This window comes from Myotis myotis, unplaced genomic scaffold, assembly GCF_014108235.1.
Source record: "Myotis myotis isolate mMyoMyo1 unplaced genomic scaffold, mMyoMyo1.p scaffold_m19_p_19, whole genome shotgun sequence".
Lineage (NCBI taxonomy): Eukaryota > Metazoa > Chordata > Mammalia > Chiroptera > Vespertilionidae > Myotis > Myotis myotis.
The window spans coordinates 10,686,972-10,705,277 of record NW_023416323.1 but is presented as its reverse complement, the minus strand read 5'-3'; the positions used below and the strand labels follow the sequence as shown (position 1 = coordinate 10,705,277).

At 48.2% G+C, this 18,306-nt stretch overlaps 1 protein-coding gene and 1 long non-coding RNA gene across 7 annotated transcripts; one reads left to right on the top strand and one right to left on the bottom strand.

The window, feature by feature from the left end:
* Positions 1-6,138: 6,138 nt before the first annotated feature.
* On the top strand, positions 6,139-17,422 carry ZBTB32 (zinc finger and BTB domain containing 32). 3 transcript variants are annotated; one of them, XM_036346620.1, is made up of 6 exons: positions 13,330-13,602; positions 14,643-15,622; positions 15,914-15,987; positions 16,098-16,166; positions 16,291-16,455; positions 16,828-17,422. In XM_036346620.1, exons 2-6 carry the CDS (start codon positions 14,742-14,744, stop codon positions 17,094-17,096), a joined length of 1,458 nt encoding a protein of 485 aa, XP_036202513.1. In that variant the 5' UTR covers positions 13,330-13,602; positions 14,643-14,741; the 3' UTR covers positions 17,097-17,422. The 3 variants fall into 3 exon arrangements, with proteins under 3 accessions (XP_036202514.1, XP_036202515.1, XP_036202513.1); XM_036346621.1 differs by lacking the exons at positions 13,330-13,602; positions 14,643-15,622 and adding an exon at positions 6,139-7,145; XM_036346622.1 differs by lacking the exons at positions 13,330-13,602; positions 14,643-15,622 and adding an exon at positions 7,097-7,145 and having other exon boundaries at positions 16,070-16,166.
* On the bottom strand, positions 12,775-18,249 carry LOC118674613. Of its 4 annotated transcripts, XR_004973675.1 has the most exons (6): positions 18,087-18,249; positions 16,923-17,147; positions 16,274-16,396; positions 15,470-15,650; positions 13,197-13,341; positions 12,775-13,089 (listed from the first exon to the last, which is right to left on the bottom strand). It is a non-coding gene; the product is annotated as an uncharacterized LOC118674613 (long non-coding RNA). The 4 variants fall into 4 exon arrangements; XR_004973674.1 differs by lacking the exon at positions 15,470-15,650; XR_004973677.1 differs by lacking the exons at positions 15,470-15,650; positions 16,923-17,147.
* Between the last annotated feature and the right edge of the window lie 57 nt (positions 18,250-18,306).

Below are 18,306 nucleotides of genomic sequence, written 5' to 3'. Positions count from 1 at the left end.
AGATGCCCCCTTTGTTTCTGGTGTGATTTTTCCCTGAAAACAAATCCTTTTATTATTTTTTATTTTTTAAATCTTTATTGTTGAGAGTATTATAGATTTCCCCCTTTTCCCCTCATTGCCTGTCTCCACCTGGTTCCCACCCTGCCCCAGACCTTCACCACCCTACTGTCTGTGTCCATAGGTAAGATCTTTGGTTAATCTCTCCTCCCACCTCCCCCTCCCCACTTCCCTCTGAGATTAGTCAGTTTTTTCTATGCTTCCATGTCTCTAATTCTATGTATTCACCAGTTTAGTTTGTTCATTAGATTTTGTATTCATTTATTTTGATTTATAGATTCAATTGTTGATAGATATGTATTTATTGCCATTTTAATGTCCATAGTTCTTTTCTTCTTCTTCTTCTTTTTCTTCTTCTTCTTCTTCTTTTTCTTCTTCTTCTTTTTCTTCTTTCTTCCTCTTCCTCTTCTTAAAGAATACAGTTCAACATTTCATGTAGTACTGGTTTGGTGGTGGTAAATTCCTTTTGCTTTTTCTCATCTGTCAAGCTCTTTTTTACCTTCAATTCTAAATGATAGCTTTGCTGGGTAGAGTAATCTTGGTTGTAGGTCCTTGCTATTCATCACTTTGAATATTTCTTGCCACTCCGCCTGCAAAGTTTCTGTTGAGAAATCAGCTGACAGTTATATGGGTGCTCCCTTGTAGGTAACTAACTGCTTTCCTCTTGCTGCTTTTAAGATTCTCTTTGTCTTTAACCCTTGGCATTTTAATTATGATGTGTCTTGGTGTGGGCCTTTTTGGGTTCCTCTTATTTGGAGTTCTTTGCACTTCCTGGACTTGTAAGTCTATTTCTTTCACCAGGTAGAGGAAGTTTTCTGTCATTATTTCTTCAAATAGGTTTTCAATATCTTGCTCTCTCTCTTCTCCTTTAGGCACCCCTGTAATGCAAATATTGGTAAGCTTGAAGTTATCCCAGAGTCTCCTTACACTATCTTCATATTTTTGGATTCTAATTAGTGAATATTCATCTTTCAGATCTCAATGCCAGCATTACTTCCTCCAGGAAGTCATCCTTAAAAACCTTGACCAGATCTATCTTGTGGTTTATTTCCACGCAGCACTTAGTGCAGTTTTCCTTGCAATTAATAAAAATAGCCAACATTTAATTAGCAAGTACTCTGTGCTGGAGCTGTTCGAAGAACTTCCTGGGTGTCTACTCATTTGATTTTCTCAAGGCACAGAAAGTGAAAGTTGCTCAAGGTTACACAGCTGGTAAGTGGTACAGGTTGGACCCAAACCCTGTCAGAGCTGACATCTTAATCATTCTGCTCTTCTCCCTCCCTCTGAAGTAATAATATGAATTTCCCCTACCAGGCAGTGATCCCCTCAATGGCAGATATTCACTGTTATGAACCGAATTGTGACCCCCTCCACCACCAATTCATATGTTCAAGTTCTAACCTTCAATGTGAATGCATTTGGAGATAGGGCCTTTAAGAAGGAAATCAAGGTTGAAGTGAAGTCATAAGGGTAGGGCCCTAATACAATAGAACTGGTGTCCTTATGTCTTAGCCCTTCTGGGGTGCTATATAGAACACCACAGGCTGGGTACTTATAAACAACAGAATTTTATTGCACACAGTTCTGGAAACCGAGAAGTCCAAGATAAAGGCTCTAGCAGATTTGGGACCTGATGAGGATCTGCTTTCTGGTTCATAGAAGGCTGTCTTCTCACTGTAACATATGGTATAAGTGGCTTCTTTTATAAGGGCACTAATCCATTTAAGAAGACTCCACCCTTGTGACCTAATCACCTCCCAAAGGTTCCATTTCCTAATACTAGCACATTGGGCATTAGGATTTTAACATATGAATTTGGGGGAGAGGCAAACACTCATTCTCTAGCACCTTATAGGAAGAGGAAGAGACACCAGGAGTGTGTGTGCACAGAGGAAAGGCCATGTGAGGACAAAGGGAGAAGGCAGCCATCTGCAAGCCAAAGAGAGAGGCCTCAGGAGAAAACAACCCTGCCAGCACCTTGATCTTCGACTTCCAGCCTCCAGAACTGTGAAAAATTAATTTCTGTTGTTTAAGCACCCCAGTCTGTGGTATTTTTGTTATGTCAGCCATAGCAGCCTAATACATTCTCTCTTCTTGCTTGCCATTATATATTTTGTACTAAGCACCATGTCTAGCATACAGTAAGCACTCCAAAAATATATACTCAGGTGTCACCACCTTTTCTGAAAAGTCTTCCCTCACCCTTCCCCCACTCCTTCCCCTGGCTTAAGTGCCCCTTCTGGGTTTCAGTTGCTATATTTTTCATTTGGTTCTGGAAGGATAATTTCGCTCTAAAAGGTAATATTTGGCCCTAGCCAGGTACCTCATTTGGTTAGGGCATCATTCCTATATGCCAAGGTTGTAGGTTTGATCCCCAGTCAGGGTATTACAGGAGTCAGCCAATGAATGCATAAATAAGTGGAACAACAAATTGATTTTTTTTCACTTTCTCCCTCTCCTCCTTCTTCTATCTCTAAAATCAATAAGAATTTTTTTTTAAAAGTTTAGGTAGCCCAGCTGGTGTTGCTCAGTGGTTGAGCATTGACCCATGAACCAGGAGGTCACCAGTTCAATTCCCAGCCAGGGCACATGCTCAGGTTGTGGGCTGGATCCCCAATAGCGGGCATGCAGGAGGCAGCCAATCCATGTTTCTCTCTCATTGATATTTCTATCTCTCCCTTCCCTTCCTCTCTCTCTCTCTCTCAAGTCAATAAAAACATATTTTTTTAAAAAAGGGTTTCTCTTTGAATTTAAAGATTTCAAATGGGCTAGTTTTCTCCAGGGCTCAGCATAGATGGCAAGTGCTGACAGAGCTTAATATTTGAGTGAATGCAAATCTGCTGACCCTTACACATGAGTGCTGGGTAGGGAGTAAGAAGACTTGAGTTCTAAACTTTATGAGCCTCAAAAGCAATTATGGCCTTGGGTTTATCTGGAAATAAAAGCTTGGAGAAAGTTCTTTATGTTCCAAGAAGCACAGGGTCATTTTTGTGTCTGTTAGGAATACTTGTGCAGTTGAGCTGAACTCCTGAGCCTTAGTCATCTGCCTGGCTCCAGTCAGACTTCTTGCTGTACCTTGAACATACTAAGTTCACTCCTGTCTCAGGGCCTTTGCACTTGCTACCTCTTCTAGGAGCACACTTCCTCCAGACTTTTCTATGGCAAATATATGGTCTTAATTTTCAGTGTCTACATCAGAGTCAAATAAGGTGATGGTGACTGTGAGGAAGCAACTCAGTTTCAGGGCATTGGGGAAGAGATGTTACAGTTCTATTCGTTCATTTAATCTTCTCAGTAGCCTTGGTAGGTATTTACTATCATTATCCCCATTTTACAGATAAGAAAATTGAGGCCAAGAGAGGTTAAGTAACTTGCCAAAGGTCTCAAAACTATATTTTAAAAAATATTTTTAGTGATTTCAAAGAGGAAGAGAAGGAAGAGAAATAGAAACATCAATTATGAGAATTATTGATTGGCTGCCTCTTGTACGTCCCCCACTGGGGATTAAGCCCACAACCCAGGCATGTGCCCTGACCAGAAATCAAACCCTGACCTCCTGGTTCCTAGGTCGACACTCAACCACTGAGCAACACTAGCCAGGCAGGTCTCACAACTATTAAGTAGCAGGAATAGGATAATAATCCAGGAAGTTTTGGATCTAGTGTACAGCTTCTTCTTTTTTCTTTAAATATATATTTTATTGATTTTTTACAGAGAGGAAGGGAAAAGGATAGTGAGAGAAACATCAATCATCTGCCTCCTTCACACCCCCTACTGCAGATGTGCCCACAACCAAAGTAAATGCCCTTGACTGGAATGGAACCCATGACTCTTCAGTCCGCAGGCCGATGCTCTATACACTGAGCCAAACCAGTTAGGGCTAGTGTACAGCTTCTTAACTACAAGGCTCTCCACTTCTCAATGTATATTAAAACTTATTTAGCTCTAGCTGGTTTGGCTCAGTGGATAGAGCACTGGCCTGGGGACTGAAGGGTCCAGGTTTTGATTCCAGTCAAGGGCACAGGTCCGGGTTGCAGGCTCGATCCCCAGTAGGAATTGTACAGGAGGCAGCCGGTCAATGATTTTCTCTCATCGTTGATGTTTCTATCTCTCTCTCCCTCTCCCTTCTTCCCTGAAATCAATTAAAAAAAATTTTTTTAAATTTAAACTTATTTAACATAGGGTCTGGCACAGGGTAGTTACACAGTAAGCAATAGTTATTTCTCTGCTGTTCTCAAACATTTGACTCTCCTTATCTTACAATCCAACCCTCAGAATGAAGTCAACAGCCCTTCCTACTCCACCTTGCCAGAGCCCAGGGTCCCTCACTTCACCTTCTCATGCGTGCACATCCTGGGTAACTGGATTTCAGGGCTTTAGAGTAAGGCTCTCTAGGTTCTCATCCACAATGTCTACCATTCACTAGCTCTGTAAACAAAGAAATGTTATATCCCTCCCTGGGTCATAGTGTCCTCACTTGTAAAATGCAAATGCTTTCTACCTTGTCTGGCCCATAGGAAGTGGTAGCAATTATGAGTAGGGCTTCACAATGAGAAGCTCCCAATGGTCCTAAGGCTGTAAAATACACTCCCAACCACCTGGGTCAAAGTTGGGACCAGATGAACTCATTGTTTGCAGACAAGGCTGGCTGCATGAAAAGACCTCTCACCTGATGCAACCCGGAATCTATCTACCAGACAAGTACTTCCTGGAGGCAGTGTGGTTCAGGGCACAGTCTCTTGGGTTTGATAGACCTATGTCTGAATTTCAGTTTTGATTTTTCTGAGAGACTCATTATCATCATCTGTCAAGTGGGAAAGGAGTAATGCAAGGAGTGATTACGAATGTGGGTTTGAATTCAGAAGGTTATGTTTCATCCTATTCCTTGCTCTGCCAAGTACCAGCTATATAAGCTGAGTGTCTTCACCTCCTTACACCTTGGTTGTCTGTTTCAATGGGTTTTGTCATCATTCCTCTTCCTAGGCTGATTGAGGATTGCCCAGAACCATGTGTGCCCACACTGTGGACACTGTAGCTGTTAGAAGGTATGCATAACAGTGTTAGGAGCTTAGGCTGTGAGTCAGAATGCAACAGACCTAGTTCAAATTCCAGCTCTGGCAATTACTTCCGGTGAGAACTTAGGGAAATTAATTTTTTTCTTCTCAGCCTCAATTTGCTTATCTGTAAAGTGAGAACTATAACAGTAAATATCTGATAGAGCTTTTTATGAGGATTCAATCAAGTGATGCATGTAAAGCATTTAAAACTGGCCTGTTTCCGTGTAAGTGGCAAACATATTATGAGGTTGATTTTTAAAGTTTCCTTTTCTAGAATACAAATGCATTTGTCCAACTACTTCGAGGAGTTGCAAATATGCACCGAGTGCTGGGGACTTCAGGATCAGATTCAAGTCCAAAACGTAGTGATAGCAGCTTCCACTTACTGAGCCCTTGACTCGTACTACGCGTTCTGTGGCATCTCATTGACTCCTAAATAACCCGATTGCTATGCCAGGTTAACCTCTCTGTCAGTAGCAGTTACTTGTCCCACAGCGAGTGTGGGCATTGCTGAGACTCCGACCTTGTTCTGGTGAGAGTCCAGCATTCAAGGTATACTATGATTAAGTAGAGTTGATCTTGCAGATGTGGGATGGGGCCTGATGTGGTCACAATTGGCCCTGGTTTACCGCATCTATAAATGAGGGTATTTTTGGTTTTTTATTTACAAAGACTGTCTTTCCCCTACTTTTTGAGGGGTTTGCTCCCGCGGAGCCCCAGAGCTGAGCCAAAGCACTGGGACAACCGCAACGGCCTGAAACTGCTGGGCTGGGCTCCTGCCTCCCGGCCCTCTAATTGATTAAAAGCGAAGGAGCAACTCTCGGGACCAATCAGAAGTGAAAGCGGTTGAGCACTGCTCGCCTCCTCAAAGCGCCCTTGTACCTCATTGGATGAGTCAGAACGCGAATCCAAGGCTAAGTCGCTTAGACGAGAGCAGGGCCAACCAATCAGCGATGCAACCGATGCAACCGGAGAAATGCTGGTGGGAGAAAGGAGGCGGTTGGCCCTCGCAGACTGTCGCGTCGCGAGCTTGCAGTCTGTCAGCACCAAAACCCTGCCTAGGCAGAAAGTCCGCTGGCCGGGCGCTAAGACCAGGCCAACTAATGGCAGGGCAGTGCCATGGGACATTGTCTCTACAGTGTGGTGGGGTCTGGTACACGAAGTACGCAGGTAATCCTGACTCAGCTGATAGTCGAGGTGTCCCTGAGCATTTGAAGAGTGAGTATCTAGGCCCAGGCCATTCACGGGTCGAGGCGCTGCCTCCTCCTGTGTCTTCCTTGTCCCCGCATACTTCCTGTTGAGGCAGGGTGCGATCTGCAGCCAGTCAGTGACGGACAGGGCAGGAGGCGGGAAAGGGGAGCCGCCCACAGGCACCTGAAGTCTGGCTGGCTCCAGAGGGCCTCCCAGCCAATCACACACACACACACACACACACACACACACACACACACACACACACTTCTCCATAGATTGTAAGGAGTTGAGAAAGAGGTGAAAGGGTTTGCAACTAGAGCTACTCAGCTTGGCAAGACAGAAGCAGGAAAGCGGCGGTAGCCCTGAACTCCTGCGAAGGCAGCCTCCAAGGTGAAGGAGGTTCAGGTCCCAGTCTCCTTATAGAAAGGGTGGGAGAGGGCAAATTCCGCAGTCAATCAAAATTGGGCACAGGCTGGAGGTTTAGATCTCACCCTTAGAGGCCTGAAGCATCAATCCGCAGACCAATCAGACTCAAGACCCTACCATCCGAGCCTTAGCGAGCTCGAGACCCACAGCCAATCAGCGGCGGGTGCAAGGATTCTGGAGCTGCCTAGGTGCCTCCCAGGCTGCTAGGCACGCTCGTTAAGTGGGAGCCAGGAAAGAGGGTGCAGCCAGCCTGCAACCAATCAGCATCTGCCTCGGGATCCAGGTGCGAAGAGCTCGCGCCACAGTCTCCCATTCCGGGCCTAGCAACGATCCCCACTTTCTAACGGCCACCCAGGCTTACGCGCACAGAATGTATGTGAGGCCGAGTGCGAAGAGGAAAGGTCTGAACTGGTAAGTGCCATGTTTTTTTCTTACTCTTCTTTGAGCTTGGGCCTGGCTCAGGCACAACTGAGACATGGGTGATTGAATGGTTACCGTGAGGGTCAGGAAGTGAGGGCTGAGGACTTTAGGCCATTGGAACTCCCTCTGCCTTGGAGAGGCTGGAAATGGGGCCTCCTGGGCACCTTAGGGCCCTGGCCGGGTAGAGGCCAGGCCAGCACGCCCTATGAGTTGGCCCATGGTTCCTGGTGCCAGCCTGATTTGGAAGTGGGTTGTGGGGCAGTTGGAGGCCCTTGGAGCCCTGTGTGGCATCATTGGCCATGAGGTATGGCCTCTGAACTGTGAGAGGTTTTCTGGGCTCTCTGGACTGAGTCTGGATCTGGTGACTGGAGGAAGAGGCCTGTGACTCTCCATAGGTTATTGGGATTCACTGGCCAAGAGATGAAACTAGTATGCACTTCAGGGGTTTCCTGGGTCTTTGGATCCAGCCGGGGTTGAAGAATGAGCATTGATGCAGTCAAAAGCCCAATGGAAGTTGCCAAGAGTCGCTGCATCCAGGCTATGCAGGCTTTTAGAGGTCTCTGGATTCGGGGTTGAGGTGCTCTTGGCAGATTTTACAGTATTGGGTGCAGGTTGGACAATGTGGCTAGGAGGTTAGGCCCATAGTCTTATGGAGGTTCTGGGGAGGGAGGGAGGTGTCTCCAAACCCCAGCCAAGTTGTTTGCCCTCCATGAAGTATCATTGACTTGTGGTGACTAGAGACAAAACCCAGATTGGGTCATGTCTGGGGCATTTTAGTTCCTGTCCCTATCTCTTTCCCAAACCCTTTCTGGTCCCTCCCAGAAGATATCAGGCTGTAAGCATGGGGCGGGTGCATGGGAAAGATGGATGTTGTACGGGGGCATAGGAGGTGGTCTGTGAAATATCCTGCTCTTCAGGAAACCAGCCAGGTTGTCTTTACTGAAGATTTTTTATAGTTATGGGACAGGGTGTTGATATCGACTTTCACTCAGCTTTTCCAGCATTACTTGGTATTAAAGCTTTTCAGAGTGCTTTGCTTTCATGTACACCCAGAGTTCTCTTTTTCTTTTTAAATATGTTTTTAAAAGAAGGGAGAGAGATAGAAACATCATTGATCGGCTGCCTCCTGCATGACCCCTTCATGCCCCCTTCTGGGGATTGAGCCCACAACCCAGGCATGTGCCCTGACCAGGAATTGAACCAGTGACCTCTTGGTTCCTAGGTTGATGTTCAACCACTGAGCCACACTGGCCGGATACACCCAGAGTTCTTAAACCAAGGGTGGGGGATACAAGGGAGTGGTAGTCTATGAGTGGATTTCAAGAGTCTGTGAACTCTTGGAAATCATAAGAAAAACTATGCATGTTGGATTTTTGGGAGAGGAGGGGCAAAAGTGGTCACAGGGATAAGTGAGGAGTAATTGACCTGTTCAAGAATGGGCTTTAGCCTTAACCGGTTTGGCTCAGTAGATAGAGTGTCGGCCTGCGGACTCAAGGGTCCCAGGTTCGATTCCGGTCGGGGGCATGTGCCTTGGTTGCGGGCATATCCCCAGTGAGGAGTGTGCAGGAGGCGGCTGATCGATGTTTCTCTCGCATTGATGTTTCTGGCTCTCTGTCCCTCTCCCTTCCTCTCTGTAAAAATTCAATAAAATATATATATATATTTTTAAAAAAGAATGGGCTTTAGAGCAGACTGTGAATTCCTTATCATTCATATGCAAAATGATATGAGACTACAATTTTCTGATGTAAAGAGTTGATTCCATAGTTTATATTTTCAAAGGAATGGTGACTGCCCTAAGAGGTTAAGGACTATTGGATTAAAACAAGCTTCCATATTGTTTATGGGGCCTAGAAATGAAGATTCCCTCAGACCTGCTGTTGGCATACATGTCAAGGTATCTCACATACTAGCCTGCATGTCCAAGCTCAGGCTACCTGCCTCTCACACACAGGGTCTAAGGTTACATCAGTCCTGAAGTTCACTCTCATGAGTATAGATCTGGGGTTGAGGCACATGTAGGCCCTGGAATTGGGCCATTTGGGCTAGGAGGTCCAGGGTTCTGAGTTCCCAGAGCAGGTCTAGAATTGGGGGGTGGGCACAGGTTCCAGGTGGGCACTTCTAGATTCCCTTGGACGTCTCAGCCTATGGAGAGGGACACAGCCAGAGGATGTCAGAGTGGGGCCCTCTCCCTGAGTTTAGGCAACACTGGTATTCAGTACTGTTCTTGAAAACAGTCCCTGTGAGGAAGTTGAGGGTCTTGGAAGACTTAGGGTCTTGAAGAAAAAGGATGTGAGGATGCTGTGAAACCTAAGTTTTTGTGTTTTGTTTTATGTCTAGTCTAGTTCTTTTTCCACTTAATTCTCAAAAGGTGTGCTATGAGTCCTAGCCAGTTTGGCTCATGGATAGAGCGTTGGCCTTCAGACTGAAGAGTCCTAGGTTCAATTCTGGTCAAGGACACGTACCTTGGTTGCAGGCAGGATCCCTGCCTTGGTGCAGGAGTCAACCAGTTGATGTGTGTCTCTCACATTGATGTTTCTCTCTGTCTCTTCCCTTTCCTTCCACTCTCTTTAAAAATCAATGGAAAAATATCCTCGAGTAAGAATTAACAACAACAACAAAATAATAATTAATGTGTGCTATGATAGGTTCTCTATGACCTAGATTTAGCTCACCTGGCTATGCCTATATCTAGCTCTTGGGTTATGTAGACTATAGATTTAAGGGAAGAAAAAGGAATTTACTCTGTGTTGTCTCTTCTCTGGTATGTGTTGGATGTATTTAACCAGAATGATTGAACATTTAAATGTTTATGTAAGATTTGGATAATTGGTCTTAATCTATAAAAAATACTGTGTGTGCCTAAGCCAGTTTGACTCAGTGGATATAGCATCAGCCAGAGGACTGAAGGGTCCCGGTTTGATTCCGGTCAAGGACACATACCTGTGTTGCAGGCTTGATCCCTAGCCCTGGGCAGGGTGCATGCAGGAGGCAACCAATCGATGTGTCTCTCTCACATCAATGTTTCTCTGTCTCTCCTTCTCCCTTCCATTCTCTCTGAAGAAAAAAAAAAATCAATGGAAAAATATCCTCGGGTGAGAATTAACAACAAAAAAAGCTGTGTGTACAAGCGGGGGGGGGGGGGGGGGCAGGGGGGTGTGCACGGGGAGTGTTAACCACCTTAATTTGGAAGAAATGTGTTCCTGGGAAGAGTTGAAAGTTCATAGAATTTTCCTGAATAGAATTTTGTTAAAACTTAGCTTTGGAGTTACTCAATATTTAAAATAAGTGAGATAAAGGAAGAATGTTTTTCATAAAATAACCATCCCTCTGTTCTGATTAATTTTAATTATAAAGTAAGGTGTCCCAAAAATGTATACACACTTTGAGTAATTATTAATTCCAATGAGTTAAACATGAAAAGAATGAAACAAACTGAGCTATCAACTTCTAGTAGTGTATACTTTTTTCTTCGGGGGGTGGGGGGTGGGGAAATACCCTGTATTTATATCAAGATGGGTTGTGCCTGAAGGGGCTCTTGGTTAAGCTTATCAGTGAGAACAAAAAATACCAGATTTCAAACTTTCCTTAGTAATATGAGTATTATAAAAGGCTGAAAGGCAAAAATCATACCTCCTTTTCTCACATACTTCTCTTCCAATTATGTCCTCCTAATCTCTCCTACCTACTGTACCCTCTCCCAGGGTCCAGGCTTGTGTCCTCATAACCTGTGGTTCTCAGGGAGAAAACTGCAGGTGATTCCTAGAGTCAGCTTGGAAAGTGGAAGGTGAACAAGGCTTCTGAGACTGGGGAGGAGAGACCTTTCAAAAATAAAAAGGGCAGTGTCCCTGTCCTTTCATTGCTTCTGGTGTCACTGCTCACTTTATGCAAGATGGCTTGGGCTGTGCAGTAAAAAATGTAGAGAGAGAGCCTTGGCCAATGTTGCTCAGTTGGTTGGGCATGTGCACAAAGAAGATTGCTGGTTTGATTCCCAGTTAGGGCATATGCCCAGGTTGTGGGCTCAATCCCTGGCAGGGGTGTGCAGGAGGCAGTCAGTCAATGTTTTGCTATCACATCAATGTTTCTCTCCCTTCCTCTCTCTCTCAAAATCAATTTAAAAACCATATATATGGAGAGAGAGGGGGGAGAAGGAGGGAGGGAAGGGGGGGGAGAGAGAGAGAGAGAGAGAGAGAGAGAGAGAGAGAGGCCTAGAGCAGGGGTGGGGAACGTCTGACCCTCCTCAGGCCATTTAAAACCCATGAAATAATTTGATCTGGACCTGCCAAAGCATTGGGGCTGGGTTAATTAAATGTTTGACCAAATATAGTAGGCTAAATTTTAAGTTGATAATTTTGTATGGCCAACAAATGATGTTATAAATATCCAAATGGCCCTCAACCGAAAAAAGGTTCCCAACCCCTGGCCTAGAGTGTTACTAGCCTAAGGGCTGAGGTGTAGAGAGCTCTAGAGATACCTCTAAGGGAAAGGAAGTCTTTAAAGGGATATCCTTAGATGGAGTAGACACCAAGTGGGAGGCAAAATAAGTTTCCCATTCTTGGGGGCTTTTATTCACTGAATGGGAAGATCCCTTGCCTCTTCTGCTCCCTTTTAGACCTAAAAAGCCTGTTGACTACTCCCTGCCAACTACATTTGGCGGCTTTCAGAGGACACTGCCTTTTGAGCTGTCTCCAACTCTCTTGATCATCAATGGGCAAATCATACCAGTGGGGATGCTGAGTCACAGACACATGATATAGGGCTGGGAGGTGAGGGGGACCACACACCACTGGGTGGTGATATAATCTTCCAGACCACTGTACCTTTCCTTATACACTTAGGGTTTCTCCCTCGTGGCTTTCCCCAGTTATTCCATATCTTCAGGGATTGTGTATTCCTCTGTATACACAATCTGTATAAATATCAGGCATTGATGCTTTTATGTGTCTAGGCCTAGTGTCTTTTATATGATGTATAATGAGTCCCTGGGTGTGGTGGTGTGAGGAGTTAGAAAGCTCAGAAATGAAAAACATTTAATGTTCAGAGTAGCAAATGAATACAGCTTACCCATTTGCATTTTCCCTTTCACTCTGACTCATCTTCCCCTCTCCCCACCCTATTATTGCCCCTCTACCAGCCCCACCCAATGGCACACCCTGTCTGATGTAGGAAGGGTTAACATCTGCCTGCACCCAAGCTAGAACAAGAGGTAGAGGGAAGACATATTAAGTCTGGAGGGAGAAAGTAGAAGGCTGGTCTGAATATTTTGGGGTCCTGGGGCCAAAGGGAGAAACAGGAGTTTAGAGACATAATATTTGAGTCTAGGAAAGGACCCAGAATCTAAGGGAAACGCCTGGAGAGTGGGGGGAAACCAGAGAAGCCTTCCAATGCCTGACTTGTTTATCTTTGTTATTGGGCATATATGATACGCCAGGCTCATATAAGTGATTTATCAAATCAATAAAAATTTGTCATAGGATGAGGAATCATGGAATAATATGAAAAAGAAATTTGAGTTTCTCAGACATCATCCTTTTCCCAAGTTAACAAGTGCTAAAGTGAAAAGATGGGAAATCTCCGAGGACCTTGACTCTTTGGGCAGGAAGTGAAAGAAACCCCGGAGTTCTGATTTCAGAGAAATGTAATTTGTCATCAACCCAAGAAAAGGAGTTTTTCTCTTCAAAGACCACCACAGACCCTTTCTGGGGTTACCCCCTTCAGAGTCTGATGGGAGGATCTGAGTCACTCACACACCCAGTCCTCAGTGATGGCTCAAATGACAGAGGTCATTTCCACAAAGCAGTCAAGGCTTCCTAGTATCAAGTCAGGCATGCTTTCGGCTCTCCTTCACTCTCTCCTTGGAATCCAGATATTTCAGTCCTTTTTGCCTCTGAGATAGCAGAAACCGCTTTCATCTACTGGAGCTCCGCTGACACCTCTAAGAAACAGAATACTATTTGAGTGATACTATGTACTGACAAACCTCTTTCACATTCATCATTTCATCTTCACCCCCACCTCCAAATAAGATAAGCAGAGGTTTACCCTATTTCATGGATGAGGTAAGTAAGGGAGGCTCAGAGAGATGATTTGCCCAAGGTGACTCAACTAGTAAATGGCAGAGATGAGACTCAAATGCAGATCTGATTAGTTCAGAGTTTTTTGTTGCCTCAGATACACTTCTTTGACTCTAGAAGTTCACAAATGAAATAAGGAGACAGGTTAGGAGGCAGGATGCCTGGATTCTAGACTAGAAGGGGTGGTCTCTCCTGGAGGGGTGAAGCAGAGCCAGGGGTAAAAAACCACACCCTGTGGGGGAACTGTGGCAGACTGATACTTGGGACACCCAATGGAAGATTGTGAGGTCAGGGGCGGAGTTATTGGGGTAGAGGGTGGGCAGGAGCCCAACAGAAGTTCAGAACATGCGGTGTTCAGGAGGAAGCTACAACTGGTGAGTAGTTTCTTCTCCCCAGCTGAGACTTTCTTCCCATTATACCCCTCTTCCTGTCCACTTCCTGCCAACCTACAGCCCTCTCCCTGAGATGACCAAGTAATAATCCTCCCTCCCACAAGAGTCCTCACCACATGTAGGAAGATGCCTGCTGGGTCTGCCTCTTTGTATCTGAGTTCCCAGTTCTCTTCTTAAAAGCCAATGTGGTGATTTTGATGTGTGAGAAATTCCTGTCTTGTTGGATTCTTTTTATGCTTCACTTTTGGCGTATGAAAAGCAAAATTAAACCATCTTCTTATCTTAACCTTGAGAGGAAATAGCCTCTCCTCTGTAGTTCTCATTTCCCTTTCTCTCACTTCCTAAGGGGTCAAAGTCTTCTCCAAAACCTCTCTCTATCCCTGGATCAGGAGCCTTCTCTCCTGTGACTTCTACACCTGCTCTTAACTCACCAGACAGGCATCTTCGGTCTCTTCCAGTTCCTTTCTGAGGATGTGTTCTAGATGCTTCAGCCTCAAGGAGATGATTGATGCCTTGGAACCTGCCCTCCTGCAACTATGACCCCATGTATTGCTGATTTTCTGCTTCAGGGCCCTCAGCTCCACGTGATGGACTTGTGTGGGGACACACTAGCTCTCTAAACTCTCCCATGAGCTGTGTCTTGCTCCATCTCTAACTGACAGGGATGACTGGGTCTGGAGGTGATCTCTTTGTCTCGAATGAAGGGAGCCTGGCCTGCTCAGAGGGGCTCCGAGAAGCAGAAATATCAGTATGTGCTATCATTTAAGTCAGAGATTGCTAATTGGCAGAATCCACCTACTAGTCTTCAGCCCACTACTTAATGTAGTTGTGAACTACCTGATCCTTGCTTTTTAAGTCCTCACTGTAGTCTAATTTCCGTTCTCTTGCCACCAAACTCTAGGCCCCTGTTATGGTTTTGGATAAGCTCAAGTCCTCTCTTGGGTTAGTTTATTTGCTCCATTCAGGACAGAGAGCTCTGATCCAGAACAAACAACTCATTCTTTCTCCCCTCATCTCCACAGGCTTGAGAATATGCTGTTCCTTCCTCCCCTTCCCACCATGGACCTCGAACTGTGGCCTTTGTCTCAGAACCTCTGAGACTGGTACCCAGGCAAGGCAAAATGCCCCTGTCCCCAACAAGACTGCCTAGCCCCTATGGCTCTGATCGGCTGGTGCGGCTAGCAGCCAGGCTCAGGCCAGCACTATGTGATACCATGATCACCGTGGGGAGCCAGGAGTTCCCTGCACACAGCCTGGTGCTGGCAGGTGTGAGCCAGCAGCTAGGCCGCAGGGGTCACTGGACTCTGGTGAAAGGAATCAGCCCTTCCACTTTTGCACAGCTTCTGTACTTTGTTTACGGAGAGAGTGTTGAGCTGCAACCTGGGGAACTGGGGCCCCTTGAGGAGGCTGCCAGGGCCTTGGGGGTGCAGTCCCTGGAAGAGGCATGCAGGAAGGCTCGAAGAGACAGGGCTAGAGCAGAGTTTAGTCAAGGGCTGAAGGAACATCAGAAGCCAGAGAAACCCACAAGGGATTCTGAGAGTGGAGTGGAGGACCTTGGAGAGCAGAGACCAGAGAAGTTTATTAGAGCTGGTGGGAGAGAACAGGAGATGGTGCAGGAGCACAGGCCACTGAGAGAGAGCTCTGAGATAGCAGAGGCAATGCAGGAGGATCAGAGGGAGCATATGAGATCAGAGGAGAAACTCGACCAATTCCTTTTTGGCCACAGGGGAGTAGGTGGGAAACAAGAAGTGATCATGTGGGTGAAGGAGAGTCCAGGGGGCTCTGAGGAAAGTTTAGGGAAGTTGCCTGGCCCCCCACCGCCACCAGGTTCCCTCCAAACCAGCATCACCTCTAGGCCCTGGTGGGCTGAGGCCCCTTGGTTGAGGGAGAGCCAGCCTGCCCTGTGGAGCCTCCTGCTATTGCCGCCCAGATATGGCACTCCTTTCTCCCATAGTACTTCCATCAGTGCAGCCTGGCAAGAGGTCTGGCCTCAGGATCAGAGGTGAGTGAAGGGCCCAATGGAAGCCTATCTGGGAGGGAGTAGCTCAGGTGAGGCAATGGTGATTGGTGAAAGGGCACCACATCTTTATTTTTTTTTATTTTTTATTTTTGGGCACCACATCTTTTATCTCTATTGTACATTTCCTGAACTGGAGATAGGACAAAAAGCTCCCACCACAGGGGAAACCAAAGCCCAGCACCTGAGAATATACATCACCTTCCTCTCCAGGATGGGGTCGGTCAGGATCCCAGGTTTTGCCAACTCTGTTACTCTTCTCCACCCCACCCCTAGGATTCCACTGTCCCTGAACCTCCACAAAGGGCTCTGGAGCCAGAATCAGTTGGCCTTCTCTAGCTCTACCTCAGGTAAGCCCTTCACTGTCCTGCATGAACCCTGTAATATGGTCTCTCTGCTGGGGCTGGGGCTGCAGGAGTCCAGCCTGAGTAGGGCCCCTACTTCACTCTATTCTCTCCAGGTTCCCTCCCCCAGGGCCCCGCGAAGCTCAGCCCTGGGGAGATGGAAGGGTCTGATCAGAGGCACACAGGTGAGTAGGGTGAGGATACTTTTGCTTCAGTATCATTGTAGCCCCTGATATCTTGCTGGGTGTTCCAGTGATCCGACTCTGGGATTCCCAGCTCTGCCCTCCTTTACCTTTTTTGTCCCCACAGGTACACTTGCAACCTGTGTGGGTCATGTGGGCAAAGCAGGCTGCCCATCTCGCCAACAGCCTTTCAGGCCTCCTCCTGCTCGGTCCAGGCCCTATTCTTGTTCTGTCTGTGGAAAGAGGTTTTCACTCAAGCATCAGATGGAGACACACTACCGAGTCCACACAGGTACGGGCACCCTGCCAAGCACTGACTTGCCTGCCCCTAAGTCCCTCTCTGCTGCCTAGCTCCCACACAACTCCCTTGTCCAGTTGCCCCCAATCTACCCTAGGCTGCCTTCTTTTCTTTTTAATTAATATATTTTTATTGATTTCAGAGAGGAAGGGAGAGAGATAGAGAGATAGAAACATCACTGATGAGAGAGAATCATTGATCGGCTGCCCCCTACTGGGGATCAAGCCCGCGACCCAGGCATGTGCCCTTGGCCAGAATGGAACCTGGGACCCTTCAGTCCGCAGGCTGACGCCCTATCCAGAGCCAAACCGGCTAGGGCTTCGCCCCCTTCTTATCTTCACCGCCCTTCCCCTCCACCCGCCCTAGGAGAGAAGCCCTTTTCCTGTGGCCTCTGTCCCCAGCGCTCCCGGGACTTCTCGGCCATGACCAAGCACCTGCGGACACACGGGGCTGCACCCTACCGCTGCTCTCTGTGCGGAGCCGGCTGCCCCAGCCTGGCCTCCATGCAGGCACACATGCGGGGCCACTCGCCCAGCCAGCTCCCGCCGGGATGGACCATTCGCTCCACCTTCCTCTACTCCTCCTCCGCCTCTGCCTCCTCGAGGCCATCATCCTGGGACTCCACCTCCAAGTAGGTCCCCTGCCTCCTCCACCTGACGGGCTGGCAATAGCTTCTTTGGCTGCAGCTAAAGAATGAAAGATATAAAGACAGGCCGGCGGGCTGGCTAGGCTTCCGACCCGGCACCCCGCTTTGGCAGTCCAGCGAATTCGGCTAAGAAGCATCGCGGGAAGGGCCCCGAGAGCCCTCTCCCGGTGACCAAGGACCGCAGAAGCCTGGACTGGCGATCCGGTGTGGGGCGAGGGCAGTGAGGTTTGCACAAGTGAATCTTAACTGTGTGGGGACTGTTGATTTCATTACTAAAATAAAGCGTTGTCTGTGCCTTCCTCTCAGGACAAGAAAGCCGAGTCCAGAATTTAGTCTGCGCGGGTCGGGGGTGCGCTCAGCCTCGCCCCTGGTCCTGCAGCGGCCCCTCGTGGCCGCACGTCCGCTGTTCGGCACGGCGGCCCCCTCCTCGGTCTCCCCGACCTCCCGGGAGGCAGAGGGTCGGGAGGGCTCCATGGTCGGGTTGACTTAGCAGCAAGCCCTGCGGGGGAAAGCTTGAGAACCCCAGGTCCTGCCCTTTCCACGGCAAGCCAAGCCGCACGCAGTCGGAGTCTGGGGTCCCTGGCCCGGGCTCGAGGAGCCGCGTACTCCACTCTGCGGCAAATCTGCTCCACGCTGCGTGCATCGGCGGCCGGGTCGACCCTGGAACTGAGACTAGCCCTTGGCCGCCGCCCCCTCCCCAGCCCCAGCGCCCGCGGTCGCGAACTTCGCTTCGCGGTGTCCTCGGGCTCCCAGGGAAAGAAGCCCCTGCACCCTGGGAGTGGTAGTTCCCGCCGGCCGCCGGCCGCCCCAGGACGATGGGAGGAGTCCGGGGCGAACACCACGCCTCCCGGCGGCTCGGGAGCGATCTCTCTTTCTGGGTCGGGTCGGGACCCCTCCAGACCCAGCTCTCGCGGCCCCAGCGCCCGGCGGAAGAAGCGCGACGCCTGGACTACATTTCCCGGAGGCCCCTGCGCCTCACCCCTCTCCGGCCGCGACGCGGGGTCTCCGCTCCTCAGGCGCGGTCTCAGGTGACGGCCCGCCGGCCGCGGACTCCCGCTCCCGTGGTGCCCCGCGCGTGGCCGGCCCAGCCCCCGGCTCCCGCCAGACCCGCGGCAGCGCCGGTAGTTGTCGTGAGCCGCAGCCGCGCCGCCCCGCCCCGCCCTCCCCTCCCCCGGCCTGCGCTCGGCCGCCCCTCCCCC